This window comes from Crocodylus siamensis, chromosome 1, assembly GCF_052110815.1.
Source record: "Crocodylus siamensis isolate JL-2025a chromosome 1, ASM5211081v1, whole genome shotgun sequence".
In the NCBI taxonomy this organism is placed as follows: domain Eukaryota; kingdom Metazoa; phylum Chordata; order Crocodylia; family Crocodylidae; genus Crocodylus; species Crocodylus siamensis.
The window spans coordinates 45863954-45881926 of NC_143395.1; the positions used below are offsets into that span (position 1 = coordinate 45863954).

Consider the following 17973-nt stretch of genomic DNA (forward strand, 5'->3'; position numbering starts at 1 on the left):
ACTTGTGAGATATAAAAGGGGGGGTGTAAGCAAAGAGTGTAATGATTTTGACTGGAAACAAAAACAGAAACTAATTTTGAGAACCTTAACTGGTAACAAGCTTGAGTGTTTGTTTCCTCTGTAAAACTAACTATTTTAATTAATTCTTACTGTAAACTATTTTTTCACTCCAAAACAAGACCTACATATATACCTCTTTTCCATTTATAAGGGTAATGTTTTGACTTCTTTGCCCTTAACATGTTTTTTATAGCCTATAGAAAAATCTACTTTTAAACTATTTTCACTGGACAAAAGTGGTCTGATGCATTTTCTGAGGAAATTAAAGTTGGCTGACTTATCTCATTTTTTCCTGTTCATACAAAAACAATACTAGGCAGTAGACCTAAAACGCTTATAAAAAATGAAATTAGGAGTAAAAGCCAACTTTTATCAATGAAGAGAAAAAAACTAAATACATTTCCTTTTATTATGACAGAAAACATTTACTGTAAACATATTTTTCATTATTAATTTTTCACTGTTATATAGGAAAAACTCAGTTCATAGAAAGGAAAAAAAAGTTAGGAATAAATTCCAGAAGGAGGGGTGGAGGGTTCTCAGATCTCCATCTGGACCAGCCATGGTTTTGAGCCAGGTGCTACGAAGGAAAAATCATGTTTCAGTGCCAACAAATTATCAGAGGTCTAGACTGTGACTAGCCCTTGCTCCAATATCAAGAGAACAGGAGAACATACAGAGCCTTTTCCTTTAATGCACTCCCAATCAGCAGTCTCAGAAAATACTGCATTTTTCTGACTCCATGATAACACCCTCCGAGAGATGTCCATCCCTAAAAATCTCTCCCCAGCCAAGAAAGCAGTACCAAATGAATCCCCTAACCAGTGAATCTCAACCTTTTTAGACTCAAGGCACCCTTTGTTACATTCAAGACACCCTTTGGAAATTGCTAGCTTTTGGCTTTCACTCACTTTTTGGGGCTTATAGCTTGCGGATCTACACAGAGGCTAGGCAAACCCCTCATTAGAACTGACAGGGTACTGGTTTTATAGAAGGTAGTCCTCTATTCAGGTGAGCCCTGCTGAGCGGACAGCTGCCTCCTATAAGATCTCTGGAGCTCTAGACAATCCCAGTAAGAGATGGCCATTTATGGTGGAGCCCAGAGAGGGATCTCGGTGGAACAAGAGAGTGAGCTGTTGCTGCACTGATGCCAGGGTATCCTGACTAGTCCAGGCTAGGACCTGGACCTGAGGGGCAGAAGGGCAAGCATGGCCACAGTGAGAGGCAGGCCAGGGCTGCAGAGAGCTATCTGGTACCTCAACTTGTCTGGAGATGGGCTTGCCAAGAGAGAACACCCAGGGGCCCACACGGGCAAAGAAAGACTAGGGCAGGTAGGCCTGCATTGGTCCTGGGGAATGACTTAAAACTACACCCCACTGGGGTTGGATGGTGTGGTGGGGCTGCTTGTGGCAGGGCAGCTTCTAGGAAATGCCACACCTGTGCCTCCCCAGTCAAGGACAAACATTGACTCCACGGGGTACCCGCAAGGCAGTGGGGGCCGAGGCTAAGGGAGCACATCCTGACAGAAAAGCACCAGGCTTGGGCAATATCATGAAAGCCAGGAGGGTCCAAGGCCTGATAAAAACATGACCTAGTGAGAGGCCTGAAGGAGAGAGAGGTCCAGGTATAACATGAACTGAACTAATGTAGCTCATGTTAACATAGAGTGTAATAGTAGTGAAATGTAACCATGTTAGTTTTGTCCTGTAAGTAACTTGAAAACTCCATTTTGTACTCTTTTGCTTGACATAAGTGAATGAACTCTGTATGCCCTTTTTGAATGAGTAGATGTGAATGGTGAGAGAATGGCATAGAAACAGGAGAAGATTTAACTGTTTATGTAAGCAACAAGGCGCCCAATGTAAGTTACCAGTCAGTAACTAATTAATGGATGGCTGAAGAATCCCTTTGAGGACTAAGACACAACAGGAGATAACAAGGAGGAGAGAGGCACACATCCTGCCAGATGGGCAACAAGGACACCCCAGGGCTGAGATGAGAAGAGGACAAATGAGAAACAACTGCAACAACAGAAGCTGGGTATGGAAAAACCTCAAAGCACGGAAACAAAAGATGCCAATCCCTATAGAAGGCGACTTTAAAAATACTAAGTTGGGTAAATCTCTCTCTCCACTGCTGTCCTTCGGAGCACAGGCATGTCTGTTCATCCCGCTCCAAGCTGCTATCTCTAAGATCTCTTTCTCTCAGTAAGGCCTGGGCTAGCAACTCAGTGCCATTATGGAACAAATGCTGCTGGTAACTATATAATGTCTGAACAGAATGGTTGTAGTGTGCGCGGTGTGTTATATAATATGTATGATAATTTGTGCATGTTTTATGTGAGTGGTATGTCTGAACCTCCATGTCTAATTAATGTAATCAATAAACACAACATTTTGCCTTATCCCCCTTTATAAGGTCTTGCTCCTGATTTGGCAATTAGTATTTTAAAGCAACACAGGTATATCTATGGACCCTGAGGCCCAAGTGGGCCATAGGCCAAGAGTGAGATCCAGGCACATCAGCAGACACCAGAGGCATGCAGGGTATAAGGCCCTGTAGCCCCAGTGAGGGGGTGAAGCCCTACTGAGGGGTAAAGTGTGAGGGGCTAGAAGCCTGTTGAGAGGCAGAGACCAGAGCATGAACTGAGGTCCCAGTAACGGTGTATAAGGTCAAGTTAAGTCTCCAGACGCCTGAGGCCGAGTTTGGACCAGAGGCCAAGTGTGGCTCAGCAATGAATCCAGGGCAGTTATAGTGGATAGTTTGGGCCAATGGCCTACTGTGACCCAGATCTGGGGCTGGGCAAGTTGGGAGTACTTTGGATACCATCTGTGAGATATGGGAGGTCTGAGCCATGAATTGCACCCTTGGCATCATGGCATTAAAATGGGCAGCCTCCTGCCTAGAAACATCTATTTATTTTACAACAAAGCCATGGCAGGAGAGTCAGATGGGCAGACTACCTTAGACAGGTGGGCAGGCCAATACTGTGACTGGCCCAGGGGATGGCCTCCTGTCATAGATAAACAGTATTGGTCCTTATGGCATCATATACATAGGTTCCAGAATCGAGTTTCCATTTATTCTGTGGGTGATGGCACGTGGACCAAAACCCCAAACCAATCTTTAAAAACCGAAAAATAAAGTCTCTCCAGTTAGGTCAAATACAGTTTTAACTCATTCGTATCAAAGCACAGATGCACACTTTAGTCAATGCAGTTCTGATCTGATACTTTATCCTTTTTTTCTTCCAGCTGGTCATTTAGAATACTTAAAATATGCACACACAAACTCTGTAAGTCATTTGTCCCAATGCAGTTATGATGAAGGTGCCTATAAGTAATGTAAACAGGAGCTACTCATTGGGTGCATCTACATTTGCGCTTTACTGCAGAGCTGACTAATTACCTCCACAGTACAGCTTCACAGTCTACATGTGCATCTGAATTAGGGCACAGTAAGTTAACTCTGCCATAGGATAGTACTTATCCCAGACAGCATTATCCTACAGCAGCAGAGTGCTTACATACACTTAAATGCACATGTAGACTGACTAGGGCTGGCGGGGTATGAGAGTGTTACAATGTGGGGGCAGCCTGCTGGCTAGACCCATATGGTAGAAACCTCATGCCCCAGCCAGCACCTCTCCCTCTGCCCCCGCCCCTGGATCTCCTGCCATCACAGGACTGCTCTGCTCCGGATCAAACAGCTGCAATCCCAGGCACTCATGAAGATGCTATGCCTGGAACCAAATGACTCCAGCATGAACTACACCGGAGTTTACTGCTACATGCTAATTGTATATATAGATGCACCCATTAACACTGATAAAAGAATTAAAGACAAAAACTTAATCTTAGTTATTGAAATCAGGACCAGAGGAAGAATAAACGCATTCAAAAGTTTCTCTCTCTCAAACCATGAAGTTGGTCCAATAAAAGGTATTACCCCCAAAAAATCCCTGCCTCTCACAATTCCTGAATGGTCATGGCTACGTCACTCTATATCATTTCTTGCAAATTTATGCAATGAAAATAACCTATACATCAATGTTTTGAAAAAAAACTTTTCCATGCTTGAAGTTTTAAATTAAAGATACTTTTGTTTCAGCTGACTTTAGTTTTCAGTTGGCTTGCTTCAGTAGTTCAGTTATAGCTTATTACATATGCTGGACTATTGTAATTATCATACATGTACCAAGAGACAATATTTATAAATTGAGGTTAAGTTTGAACTTTTTTCAACGAAGACCACATTTTCAAATTTAAAAAAAGAGGAAACTTATTTTTTCTTTTGCCGAGTGAAGGAATATTGGAAGTACATCTCTTTCAGTAACATTTGATATTATAACAAGCTCAATAAATGTACCACTGATGTATACCATAGCTGTTGTAAAACTGAGTCCATCTGAGCAATGGATTTTGGAAGCAATTTGCTTTCTTTTTTTTCTTTTTTAATAGAAGCATCATTGTTTTTCAAAGTTATTATACAAAAAATTCATTCAAATGCAAAAAAAGACACTGCCAAGTATTGTTTTGCCTGATTCTTCTGGAAAATGTTCTCTAAAAACAACAACAAAGAATGCAAAATACCTTGGCTAAAGCCATTGGAACTGTAATAAGCCCAGCTCTCCTGGGCTTTTCAGCGCACACTAGCAGAAGCACTTATATTATTAATGTGAGTTTATCTTCCCATTTGTTAGGAGGTGATAAGAAACGGGCTAGAGACTTAAAATAAATCCCCCCAGGAAGAGAACTGATGGTTATGTCAACATAAATCCAGCAAAAAAACTTTGAGCATTAAGAGAGCTCCAGTCATCTATATTACAAATTCTTTTTACACCGGGGCAGGGAAAGGGATTAGATATAAAACCGCATATACAACATGTTAGCACATTGTGTCTTCTCAAACTTACTTCTTTTTTTTGAATGGGAAAAAAAAAAAATATTTAGAGCTCACCATTCTAGATCAAATTCTTGTAAAGTCCGTTAAGGAGCTAACCAAGATTGTATTTCACAAGTGGCTAGGCTGTACACTTATCAAAAGAACTACTCGGAAAAAAAAAAAACGTTATAATATGCATATCCGAGTGCACATGACAACATTTTAAAAATGATGAGTACCAAAGATCCATTAACATTTACCTTCACAGAGCTTCTGTTTTATTACTTCTCTTATTCTAGAAATTGCAATATAATCTTCAACATAGAATACGTAAGTTGATGAGGGCTTGTTGGCAATAGCTCTAAGTTCTTCCTCCTCAATTTCTGAGCCAACACCAATAGCAAACAAAGTGATTTTGTTTTTTCTTGCCTCTGCTGCTGCATCTTTAACTTCATCTTGGGATTTGCCATCAGTGAGAACAACAGCTATTTTAGTTAGAAACCTTGAGGATTTGGCAAAAAGATGGTCAATCGCGAACTGGATAGCTCTTCCTGTTCTTGTATTTCCACCTAAATAGTGTATGGATTCCATTTCATGGATTAGGTTTTCACTGGATACATGACTTCCTAGAGGGATCTCAAGTATAGGGTAATCACTGTACTGGACTACTCCAACTTCTATAAATTTTGGCCCTATATCAAAATTCCTTGTAATATTTACAAGCCATTTTTTGATTATTTCAAAATTTTCTGGGCCAACACTATAGGAGCCATCCAAGATGAAGACTAAATCCACTGGAGCAGTTCTGCAACCTAAAAACAGAAATTATAACAGTAATTTAAGCAGTCTTCTTTTCCACTACATTTAAAAATGATATATAACAGTAATTGTGTGTAATATAGCCAACAGACCCAAACATACTACCTGTTCTGTATTTACAATTCTCATATCAAAATCTACTAAGCTTATTAGAGAAGACATGATTTTTGCTGGTGGTTCTGCAGACTTAGATTAGTATTTGATAATCATTCTGTGCATCATCACCAGTCATAACAAATAATAAAAATTCTAGAAATCAGAAATGTAGCTGGCAACTGCATTTGATGCATGGGACAGAAAGAATGCATCTTTATTTTCTAAACACGTATTTGTCTTCATTAACGACAACAATAATACACACTTATATTTGGCAACAACGTGATTTTTCCAGAAATCACAATCATATTTCAAAATGTATTAAATAGCTATAGACATTATGCATATATAGCAGTAGTTATTTAAAAGCATTCAGCCTCAATCGAGTGTTACTGACAGCATATTATATTCTTAGCAGATGACACATGCTCTATAAGAGAATAATAAATCTTGTGTTCATGGGAACAGGAGGTAAAGGAGGATGTTTTATGCTTATAGAGTGTATTTCCACTGCATAATGACAGTTGCATAAAACTTTCAACACTGACATTCTAAATTCTGTTATGTAAAAGATTCTCCTGAACTTTTCTAAATACTGTGATTTTTGGAGAAGAGACAATGCAGGGGACAATTTCAGAATAATCAAAAAGCAAACGCACCACTGCTTTGCACACTTAGGCCCAAATTTCTTATAATTGGGTAAATAGGACTTAAGTGACTAAAGTTAGCTGAAAAGGGTATATTGAGCCACTTTATGCTCAGAAGCGATCTACTCAAGTCAGTTGTCCTCTGTTGCAATCTTTTTCCACCCAGGACAACACAAACCTCCATGTAAATCCCGGAAATGTCATTCACAGGAAAATCATGGCTAGAGACAGTTTGATACTAAAAGAGAAGAAAGACTTCTTTTTTAAAATTAGTGGTTGGGTACTTGCCCAACAGATGGGTAGGCCCAAGTTCGAGGTCTCCTTCATCCAGAAGGCATTGGAACCTATATTTTCTACTTCCAGAGGACCCTAACCAGCATGCCATGCCTTTGGCAGGGCCAAGAGCACCTTCTACTTGCTCTGTTCAAGCTTGTGCATTTAGCAACCATGAGAGAGAGAAATATGAAGCCTAAAGAAGAGGAAGCCAGAGGTTATCTGACTCTGGTGATCAATGAGAGAGGCACTGCAGCAGAAGTAGGAAAGAGGCTCTGACCCTGACTATGGCCCCACTGCTATATCTATTCTATCCAGCAACAATTAAATGCAAAATGCAGAAAAAACACTGGGAGTATAACCAGGAATTCCTCCCTAATGACAGTTTTTCTGTGGCACTCTTTCAAGCTGCTGTGCCCCGGGTTGACACTGCACCTGGGGCCATTGCCCCACTCCAAGGGCTTCAGGGGCCCAATTCTGCAGGACAACAGGAACATCTGTTTTTTCTGATCAGTCAGGCCCCCTCTACACGTGAAGTTAAAGGCATGATAGGATCTAATAGGTACCTGTAATATTCACAGAGTTTCATGCCAACACAGAGGAGTAGAATCTAAAAATTGACATATATTGCCCAAAATGCCATTTGCATGGCTCACTATACACAAATTAGTGCTACTTATGTTGGATTTGGCCCTTAGCAAGTACATATCCCTTAGAAATTTTCTGTTAAATTACAGCTGCATCATTAGACACCTAATATTTTATCTCTTTAAAGAACGAGATCTTTAAAATGGTAGGCAATCATGTATCAGGGATGTTTGATCAGTGAAAATTACATGCAAAAAAAAAAAATGTATGTGGACCTGAATGCAATGGTTGTTTTTAACTAGCCATAATAAGAAAGAAGGAACATCTCTTACTTGCTCTTGTTTCACCATCTTCAGCAGTGATGTAATCCTGAAGTAGCAGAATTAAAACTGCCTGAACAAACTTTATGATCTGTGCCATGTATACTGTACTTCGAATGCCTTGATTCCCAAATTAAAACTAGGGGGAAAAAAACAGCACAGTTAAAATTTTAAAAAATAATACATCTAAACTATTATACTTTGCCACTTGTGCATCAAAGATTACTTTGAGCCATGCCCAGCAATGTCCATTTATTCACACGAGTAGTCCTAAGATTAGATTCAAAGTAGAACTCGGCACATAACCGTCTCTTGAGACACCTAAACCCAACATTTAGATACTCAAAAACCTGTTTTCAGCTTGGAGACAACTAGAATTCCTTAGGCACCTAAATTTCTACCAGACACCTACTCTCTGCTGCTAGGCAAGTAGAAAATTACCATAATCAGCACCTGGTCAGACTGGCACCTATAGGCAGAATTCTACTTCACCTATGGGATGACCAAAGTGCAGCTTGTAACAGTTTCTGAGTTTTCTTAAATTGGAAGAGGCAAGGGTGGGTGGCAAAACAGGATAGCACTCATTTAAGACATACATAGGCTTTTGTCATAACATCTGGACAAAGCACGCTGTAGCCTATGAAAGTTTGTACAAATCAGGTAAGTAAGCTCATGAGAGGAATGGGAACTGGGAAGTTAATCAGTCCTTAGAAGTCTCTCCAGCGACTCCGTGGATTTTCTAGGCACTTAAACCTGGATCGCCCTAATGGTGCAATATGCCTACATTTTAGGCATTTAAACACCTAAATGCAAGTACAGGTTTCCCTTACTTTATGCTGTACATATATGTTCCTGGAAGATGGCACACAACTTGAACTGGCATAAAGGAAACCTACTTTACAATGTAACAAATAGGGATACGTTCCAAGACCTTGACTGTACTGACCCCCAGACCCATTTCTACCACTTGTACAATATAGGGCATGGTCTGTATGTTCCATGTTCGGATGTGGCAACATGACATGCAAGCCCAGGAATCTCCTACAGGCCCCCTCTACACATGAAGCTAGAGACATGACAGGATCTAATATGTACCTGATGCACACAATCACGCCTCCTGCCATGATGGGCATAGCAGGAGGCACAACTGTGGAATTGTGCATTAGACCATATTGCGCCTTATTACCAGTGCAGGGGGAGCCCAGTCCTAGCTCCCACAGCAGCAAGCTCCTGCAGCTGGAAACCCCATGGACAACGATCGTCCAGCCCTGAGGGCTTCGTACACACCTAAACACTAAGGATTGCAGGAGCCATTATCCCCAAGGTCCGGGGCTTTCCCACACCTGCAAGCCCTAGGGATTATGGCAGCTATGATCCTCAGGATCCAAGGGTTTTCCACACTCCCAAGCCCTGGGAATCTCTTCAGTTTTTAAACTGGGCATGGTACACCCTTAAGGCTAGGAGGTCCATCAGCTGACAGGGGACCCTACTGCAGGGGACACCCTGCTACACTTGCAAATTAAAAAGCTCAGTATAAACCAGCTATAAAGTTAAGTTTGACCTTGAAAATGTGAACTAATAGCTGGGTGAAGCTTTTTGTGCAATACCTAATTTGCACATGTAGTTGGTCTCCAGATCACCGCACAATATCCGTAACATATAGGAGGGACCTCAGATAAGCTGTGCCAGGACACATCCACAACAAAAACAACATCTGCTTTAGCCTACAAAGGAGATCTTATCTTAGTATTACCATAAAAAAAAAAATCATTTATCATAAGTCACTTTCACAAACTGAGGTATCAGACAGGGAAACACTGAATTTCATGCGTATGTCAATACTGCAAGAAGTTGTCATGCTTAAGCAGTATTTCCCTGAAAGTTCTGTAGATGGATAACATAGGACTAGATCCATAAGATGGTCCAGTTCTCAAAGCCTAACACTTGAGTCCACCGTGAAAACTATAGTCTTGAGTAAATTAAGCTAAATTCTTGGGATGACATTTCTAGTTCATCTACGCATCCAGATTTGGTAATCTACAGAGTATTTCTGGTCATCTAAGTGAAAAAAGTGTGTCACCGACAAAGAGGTTAGCATTTTATTCCTGGACATGTAGCATTTGTGCATATGGATCACTATGCATGGCTATGTACTTGCACATAAGGGTGCATTCATAGAGGATTCAGTGGTATGATTACACCCCTCCCTGTTTCAGACCATGCCACAGAAGCAGCAGCCAAGGGCTTTTTGAAGTGCTCAAAGCAGGTAAGTATTCCTGACCCCGCTCTGTACTCAGCAACACATCCATTCCCCAACCAACCATTCTGCCCCTCTCCCACCCACTACTGCCACTGTTACCTGCTGACCCGGGGGTAAGGGAAGCTCTAGAACTTCTACCCCGTTCCAGCTGGGTTGTTCAGGGGCCAGTGCAGCTGGGGACTCCGGCAGCAGCAGAAGGGTTCCTCTTCCTTTCCCGTGGCTGTTCCCCATTAGCCTGGGAGCAGGCTCAGGGAAGGGGAATGTTTCTGCCACTGCTGTTGGTTGAGCTCTGCTCCCCAAGCAGCTTCTCTGGAGTAGGGCAAGAATGACACTGGAGCAGCCCCTGCCCTGGGTTAGCCAGAGGCAGCAGCAGCAGACAAAACGTGGGGATGTGCCGATAAGACCAGAAGGGAAATGTGACGCTGCCAATGGGGAAAACAAAATTCTTAGCTGATTTGGGCACTTAAAAAGATCCCCCACAACAGCTCTTTCAACCCCATAGCTCAATGGCTATAGCACTCACCTGGGAAACCAAATTCATACCCCTCTGAATGAGGGGAGCTCAGAACACAGGCCCTCCAGATTTCTAGCCGAGTTAGCTCACTGAGCTATACGGGAGGAAAAAAAAAAAAAAAAAAGATAGGCACATACTCAGTCTCCACCTTATTTTGTTGCCAGTCTATATACAGTCTGGATGCTTATGTAGTGGTTCTCATATATGGATACACATCTGTGTACAATTAGCATTTTGGCACTTAGATGACCATGAAAAACTAGATCACCTTTAAGCTACAATGCATAGATAGATGCAAGAATGAAAAACAGAAGAACCAGCAATGAAGAAAGGAATCACCAAACTAGACACGAGGAGATGCTGAAAAGAAAGATGAACCTTAAGCCCCACTCTTCTTTCACTGAACCCTTTCCCACAGTTACAGGCCTACATTAAACTTCTTACATAAAACTTACTGCTTCTATCCTTTTGTTCAACAGTAGTTACAGCACTAAGGTTATGGAAGACCTCCGTTCAACTCCTAATGTTGCCTGAAGCAAATTAAACCATCGTGCCCCGTCTGGACAGTCAGTAGGGACCTATCAAATTCATGGCAGAAGTGGGGTGTGCTGTAGCTTCTTTAATCTTGCAGGTTCCCCCATTGAGGTTCACTCCTGGTCAGCAGGGAGGTGAAAATTGCAGTTTTAAACATGGCATTGTTTTTGCCTCCCACTGCTGATTGGCTGAGGGCCCCACACAGCCCTGCTGTTTGCTGCAGAGTGGCATGAAGGTAAAAAACGGTGCCATGTCTAAAACTGAAGTTTTAGCTTCCCTGATGATCGGGGGGAGTGGCGGGGTCCTCTGCTAATCAGGCATGGGGGAGAGGAGGGTGGCAAGGGACAAGGGGTGAAATGAGGACAAAACATGCAAGATTAAAAAGGAGCTGCTGTGCAGTCTACTTCTACACGAATTCAGTAGGTTTCTACCAATCAGCAAACTATAATGTAGAAGAGTGGTGCTCAACCTTTTTCTCTGCAAAGCCAGATGAGCAATATGTGGTCCCTCTGCAGGCTGGAAGCAGCCAGTGGACCCAATCTAGCACCTCAGGTGTGTGGCAGGGCCTCATTTGGCTGTATGGAGCAGGTAGGGGCAGCCCAGTCCCACAACAGCCACATGGGAAAAGGGGATTCGGCCTGGCTCCAACCCAACATGGCAGGGGAGGGGATATGACCCCAATCCAGCCCCACAAGGGAAGGGGGCCCAACCCCATGGGAGAAAAAGGGCATAGCCTAGCCCCAGCCCAACCCAGCAGCATGGGAGGAGGCATGACATAGCTCCAATCCAGCCCTACAGGGGAAGGGGGTGTGGCCTGACCCCACAAGAGGAAGCGGGTATAACCCAGCCCCAATGTGACCAGGTTGTTGGAAGAGGATGTACCCCAGCCCCACAGCAGGACAATGGGCACAGCCCTGCCCCAAACCAACTGCATAGGTAAGCCCAGCCCCTGACCTGGCCATGAGGGGGGAGGGTCATGGCCCAGCACCAACCCATCATGCAGGGCTGCAGGGAGAGGTGGTAGCATTAACTGTCACTGCTCCCCCATCGCCAAAATTCCCAAGCCATGGGGAACCCTGTGGTCCAGATCCCAAGGGTCTGTGTGCCACATTTGGCCCACGGGCCAGAGGTTGAGTACACCTTGTGCAGAGCTATAGAAAAGTAGACCAAGAAGAGACCTTAGTCCAACTCCCTACTCAAGGCATTATCTGCATCTAAACCACCCTATACAAGTATCAGTCTAACCTGTTCTTAACACTTTGTGAAAAATCTTCACACACAACTACCAGGCAAAAGGGTATTACTTCAAAAACAGGTGGCCAAAGGTAAAGCAAGGTAACAAGGGCACTGTCAATTTCCTGACACTACAAGGAAAGGAAGCTTGTTACATATGCTCAAGAGATCCAAGGAAGAGGACCATATCTTCACCACAGCAGAATACAAACCTCCTGCCACACACACACACACACACACACACACACACACACGCGTATTTGTTTTATAAAATTCTTTCCTGATCCCAAGTGTGACAACTGGTTTGATTTAGCAGAGAAGCAAGACCCCTTAGCTAGAAATCATCAGGAACATCAACATTCCAGTCAAAATCTCCAGGCTTAGCTATAGCCACTCAATGCTTCTGAAGAAGGAAGAAAAAAGAAACCCTGACATCCTTAGCTATAACAGAAAAATTCTTTCCTGGCAACCAGCAAAGCTCAGAAGCATGAGAAGGGAAAAAAACAACACCCCAAAAACAAACACACTCTAACCTGCTCTGCAACTTAGTGACAGCAAACAAGTCCATGCATCATGTACCAAGGCAAGGGAGCCAGATTTGTCCTATCCATCATCTTATCCCTTCCCATCATCCTCTGCTGAGAATCTCCAATTTCCACCAGATCTGGATTGCAGAGCTTTTCTCATGATCTCAGAATACTGTGTGTGAGGCCTCCTAGGCTTCCAACTATTGCTCCTCACAGCAATAGTATGTGTGAACTCCTGTGCTGTATGAACACTGCTACTCCTAAATAAGTCCTGATCAATATCTACTCTTTAAAACCTAAAATAAAAGATTCTACAATTTCCCGAGGCAGTTTATTCCACTGCTTTACTGTTTTTACAGTTAAAAGTATGTCATGCTCCCAAACTTAAACCTACTTTGCTGAATTTTCAAGCAACTGTTACACAGTCTACTCTCTTCAGCAAGAGAAAAAACCTTTTCCACCTAGGGTTGCCAGCCCTCTAGGGCTGTCCTGGAGTCCCCAGGAATTGGATATAAATTTCCAGGAGACTGCTGAGAGTCACCTGGGAGATGAATGACAAGTCATTCATTAAAATAAATACTGAATGTTAAATCCAATTTATACAGTAGTCCAGTGGTTTTTTTTAAAGGTAGTAGCAATGTGCATTTGCCCTCCTGATGTAAAGTCTACCTGGTACAGTCATGATGAAACCTCCCAGAATAGATTCAAACACAATTGACAACCCTAGTTCCACCCCTTCTTTATGGCAGCCCTTCAGGTATTTGAAGACTGGTATCATCTTCCCTCCTTGTCTTTTCTTCAAGCTGAACATGCTTATTTCTTTCAACTTCCTGAATACCTTGCCTTTCAAGCCCTTTATCATTTTTCTTGCTCATCTTTTGGACCCTCTCTAACTTCCCCACATCCTTTTGAAAAATGGTAAGTCAGGACAGGACATATTACTCCAGATCAGGGCTTTCCAACTTAAGTGTACCAAAAGAAGGCCATGCGTCCCTTATTTTCCATGCTGTGAGTGGATGCTCCCTCTCCCCCTCCTGTGCTCCACCACACTGCACATGAATGCTCTCTCTTCACATGCCTCCACCCATTAATACATTGTGCTGTACACAGAAGCTTTGCCCTACTGCACTGCACAGCTCCACACCATATGTAGGTGACTCTTCCCCTGCACCACTCCAGATGTGTGCCCCTAGGTTGCCTCCAAGCTCTGCTCCCACTCTGCCCAGGGCAGGATGCAACAGCTAGAGAAGGGGAGCCTGGAGACTCTGGCTCCTGCTACTGGAGCAAGGAGGGAGAGGTGTCTGGGCTTGCAGCTTTTAATTTGAACTGCCTTGCTCTAGACGTGGCCAGTGCTGGGTAGAGTGGCACTATCACCTCCCATCTGGGTGGATTAAAAAAAGTTTTTTTTTTTTAAATCATCAATAAAATACTAAATTTCTCTCTCATTTAAAAAATAACAGTTAAATAAAATCTCAATCACAAACATGCTAAACTTACAATTACAGTCTCATAAAAAGCGAATTAATGGCACTGTCACACTCGCACACGTTGAGTTACCTACCAATCAAACATGGGCATTTATTTCAGTTTTTCATCTCATGAAAATGGCTCTAGTCTGTCTGTCCAGCTCTTGTTGCTTGAAAGTTCTGGCCTTTCAGTTTGTTTCTCAGTAGACTAAAGTCGCACGTGCAAAGACCCAGGCTGGATAGGACTGTTGATGTTCTGTGCTTATGTGGTGGGGGAGCTGGGCCAAAGCAAGACAGACGAGTTAGTTAAGACCCTGTCTTAATGACAGAGACAATACAGGAAAGGGCGGAAGCACAGTAAAATAGAACAGTGGAGTGGACTGGAAAGAAAAAGGGAAGACTTTATTCAGTAATACACACACAGTTTCCTATATTTCCCCACACTTTTGCCACATAAAAACTGTCATGGCTTTGGGGTGTAAGAAAGACCCTGTGCAGGAATATTTTGAACAAACTCCTTCCCTGGATAAAAAAGGAAAATGTGCCAAGTGTAAGCAGTGCAAGAAAGAGATACAGGGCCCAGTTGCAAGAATGAAACACCATAATGAAAACTGATTGGGAGAAAATTACGTGGACATATCTGAAGAACAATGTGAATCAAATGATTAGTAAATAATTCACTTTGCAATGCATCATTCTTCAAGACTCTCTCTATGCCTTTTAGTATAGGTGTGATTTAACAATTAAATTCCCAAGCTGTTTCCTATGTTGGATATTGCTAGAAAAAAAAGAGTTTAGTTTAGCTAATCCTTATGGCTTGTTTCATTAGTTAACTAGGTTTAGAACCTATTATCCAAGTTTGCGGTACACGAAGTTTCAGTAAAAGAAATCTAGAGTTGCCAATTGCCACCGAGGGTCATTTTCTTATTTTATATTATATAATACATGCTCCTTATTTTGGAACATCATGACCCCAGACCATAATGGTGATGCCATAAATCTATTCCCTATTTTACTTCAGCATAAAACTCCCTTTCCCAAGGGAATTTCATACATTTCATAGACATTACGGCCGGAAGGGACCTCGATAATCTTCTGAGTCCAGCCCCCAGCCCGAAGGGCAGGAAGTCAGCTGGGGTCATAGGACCCCAGCAAGATAAGCATCCAATCTACTCTTGAAGGTGTTCAGTGTAGGTGCTTGAACCACCTCTGATGGCAGGCTATTCGAGATCTTGGGGGCTCAGACAGTAAAGAAATTCTTCTTTATGTCCAGCCTGAAACGGTCTTTAAGGAGTTCATAACCATTCGACCTTGTCATCCCTTGAGGAGGGGGATCTGGTGAACAATCGTTCCTCCAGATACTAGTGGTCACCCCTGATAAGCTTATAGGTGGCCATCAGGTCACCCGAGCCTGTGGTTTTCCAGGCTAAAGAGCCCCATGGCTCTTAGCCTGTCATCATTAAAGGTCTGTTCTTCTGACCTCTGATTATGTGCATGGCTCTTCTCTGGACTCTCTTAAGCTTCTCCACATCCTTTTTGAATGGTGGAGCCCAAAACTGGCCACAGTACTCCAGCTCCAGCTTCACCAAGGCCGAGTACATGGGGAAAATGACGTCCCAGGATTTGCTTGAAAAGCTTCTATGGATGCAAGCCAGTGTTTTGGTCGCTTTACTAGCTGCAGCATCACATTGCAGGCTCATGTTCATCTTAGTAAATGATGACCCCCAAGTCTCTTTCTTCCGTAGTGTTAGCCAGTGTAGCACTGCCGAGCCTATACTTGTTTTCTCAAAAAACTGAAGTGCCAGTGAGTTCAATGTGGCTTACTCCAAAATTAAGTGCACTCCAAGTGCAGTCAGCCTTAGCATTTTTGGTAATTTGGAATCTGATCTGCATCCTTGCTGGAAAAAAATGTAAACAATTAACTGAAGAATAGAGAGTGAGAAGAATGGAGAAGAATGACTATTCAAAAATCATGTTTTGTTTCAGGATCCTATTTAAACATAAGAGACTTTGACTGTCTATCTGCAACAACTTCAGAGTCATCTGTTGGTACTTTTAGCAGCAAATAAATGTATTTCAAACAACAAAGTATCAGTAGCAAGCAAAAGATTTCAACCATCCAGTAAAACCACCACCATGGATGGGTTTGTAGTAAGGACCAGCAAATACCAACAAGACACCATAGATGAAAGATTGCTCGGTACATTTGTCACAAATTCTCTTTTTCACTTTGCTCAGGAGCCAAGAGCAGGGAGGAGAGCAGGGATCCAGGCACACGTGTGTCCTGCACACACATGTGCCCCCTTACCTGACCCACATGACTGGGCAGTGAATATCAAGGGCTATAGGCTATACAGGAGGGACAGGACAGGGAGGAAAGGCAGAGGTGTGGCGCTCTACATTAAGGAGGAATACACATCCTCATCAAGTAGCACCAAGTCAGAGGAGCGGCACACTGAAGTGCTCTGGGTTAGAATACAAGGCAGTCGAGGGGAAAGAGACTTAATGGTGGTGGTCCACTCAACCAAAGGGAAGAGCTAGACCAGGAATTCTTAAGTCAGCTCACAGAGGTACTTAGATTAAAAGACGTGATCATCATGGGTGACCTGAACTTTCCAGACATCTGCTGGGAATGTAGGTTGCTAGCCAAAATGCAGGACCTCCATCTAACCCAGGAGGTGCACAGCTTGTTGGACCTGTTGCTGGCCATGGGTGATGACCTTTTAAGGCTGCAGGTGCTCGACCAGCTAGGTGATAGTGATCGTCGCCTGCTAGAATTCACCATCCAGCGCAAGGTGGCAAAGGCCTGCAGCAAGGCAGCAGCCCTAGATTTCAGGAAGGCAGACTTCAATGAGCTAAGGAGAATAGTCGGGGAAGCACTAAGGTCCTGGAGGGGAGGGGAGCCAGGTGTCCAAGAAGAGTGGTCGGTCCCTAAGGAGAGGATCCTTCAAGCCCAAAGGGAGGTAATCCCAACACGGATCAAAATGGAGCAGGAGGGCACAAAAGCCCCCATGGCTCACCAAAAGTATCCAAGAATGTCTCCTAGCTAAAAGGGAGGCGTACACCCAATGGAAGGGAAGGGCCATCACCAGGGAGGACTATACTGTGGTTGCTCAGGGATGCAGGGGACCAGTTAGGAAGACCAAGGCGGAGATGGAACTGGGACTAGCTACCCAGATCAAGGACAACAAGAACTCCTTTTTTAAATACATAGGGCGCAAATGAAGGTAACGGGTAACGTTGGGCCCCTGCAAGACATGTCTGCTAGGAATTCTGGTCGTCACAGCAGACAACAAAGTTAGCCTATTCAACCACTTCTTTGCCTCCATTTTCCTGAGCAGGGACTGAATCAGCCCCCACACTGGGCCCCCCTCAGGCACCTAAACCAAGGGTCAGTGAGGATCTAGTCAGGAAACTTCCGGAGAGACTGGATGTATTTAAATCAGCTGGTCCGGACGATCTCCACCCCAGGATGCTGAAAGAATTAGCTGCGGTCATTGTGGGACCCTTGGCACAGCTTTATGAATACTTGTGGTGTTCTGGTGTGGTGTGGTGCCAGAGGACTGAAAGAGGGCCAGTGTGTTTCCCATCTTTAAAACGGGGAGGAAGAAGGACCCAGGAAACTATAGGCCAGTCTTACCTCAATCCTGGGTAAGACTTTTGAGAGAATTATCCTGGCACATGTCCACAAGGGGCCAGCAGAGGATGCTATGCTTAGGGGCAACCAGCATGGGTTCATTAGAGGCAGGTCC

At 43.4% G+C, this 17973-nt stretch overlaps 1 protein-coding gene across 1 annotated transcript in view; it reads right to left on the minus strand.

Moving 5' to 3' along the window:
* COL21A1 (collagen type XXI alpha 1 chain) overlaps window positions 1-17973 on the minus strand; it is a 233964-nt gene that overhangs the window by 156075 nt on the left and 59916 nt on the right. The window contains exons 2-3 of the mRNA XM_090034162.1: window positions 7700-7826; window positions 5205-5756 (exon numbers count right to left, since the gene is read on the minus strand). Of these exons, the coding sequence (XP_089890288.1) occupies window positions 5205-5756; window positions 7700-7787 (640 nt within the window). The 5' untranslated portion in view covers window positions 7788-7826. The remainder of the gene's footprint in view (window positions 1-5204; window positions 5757-7699; window positions 7827-17973) is intronic.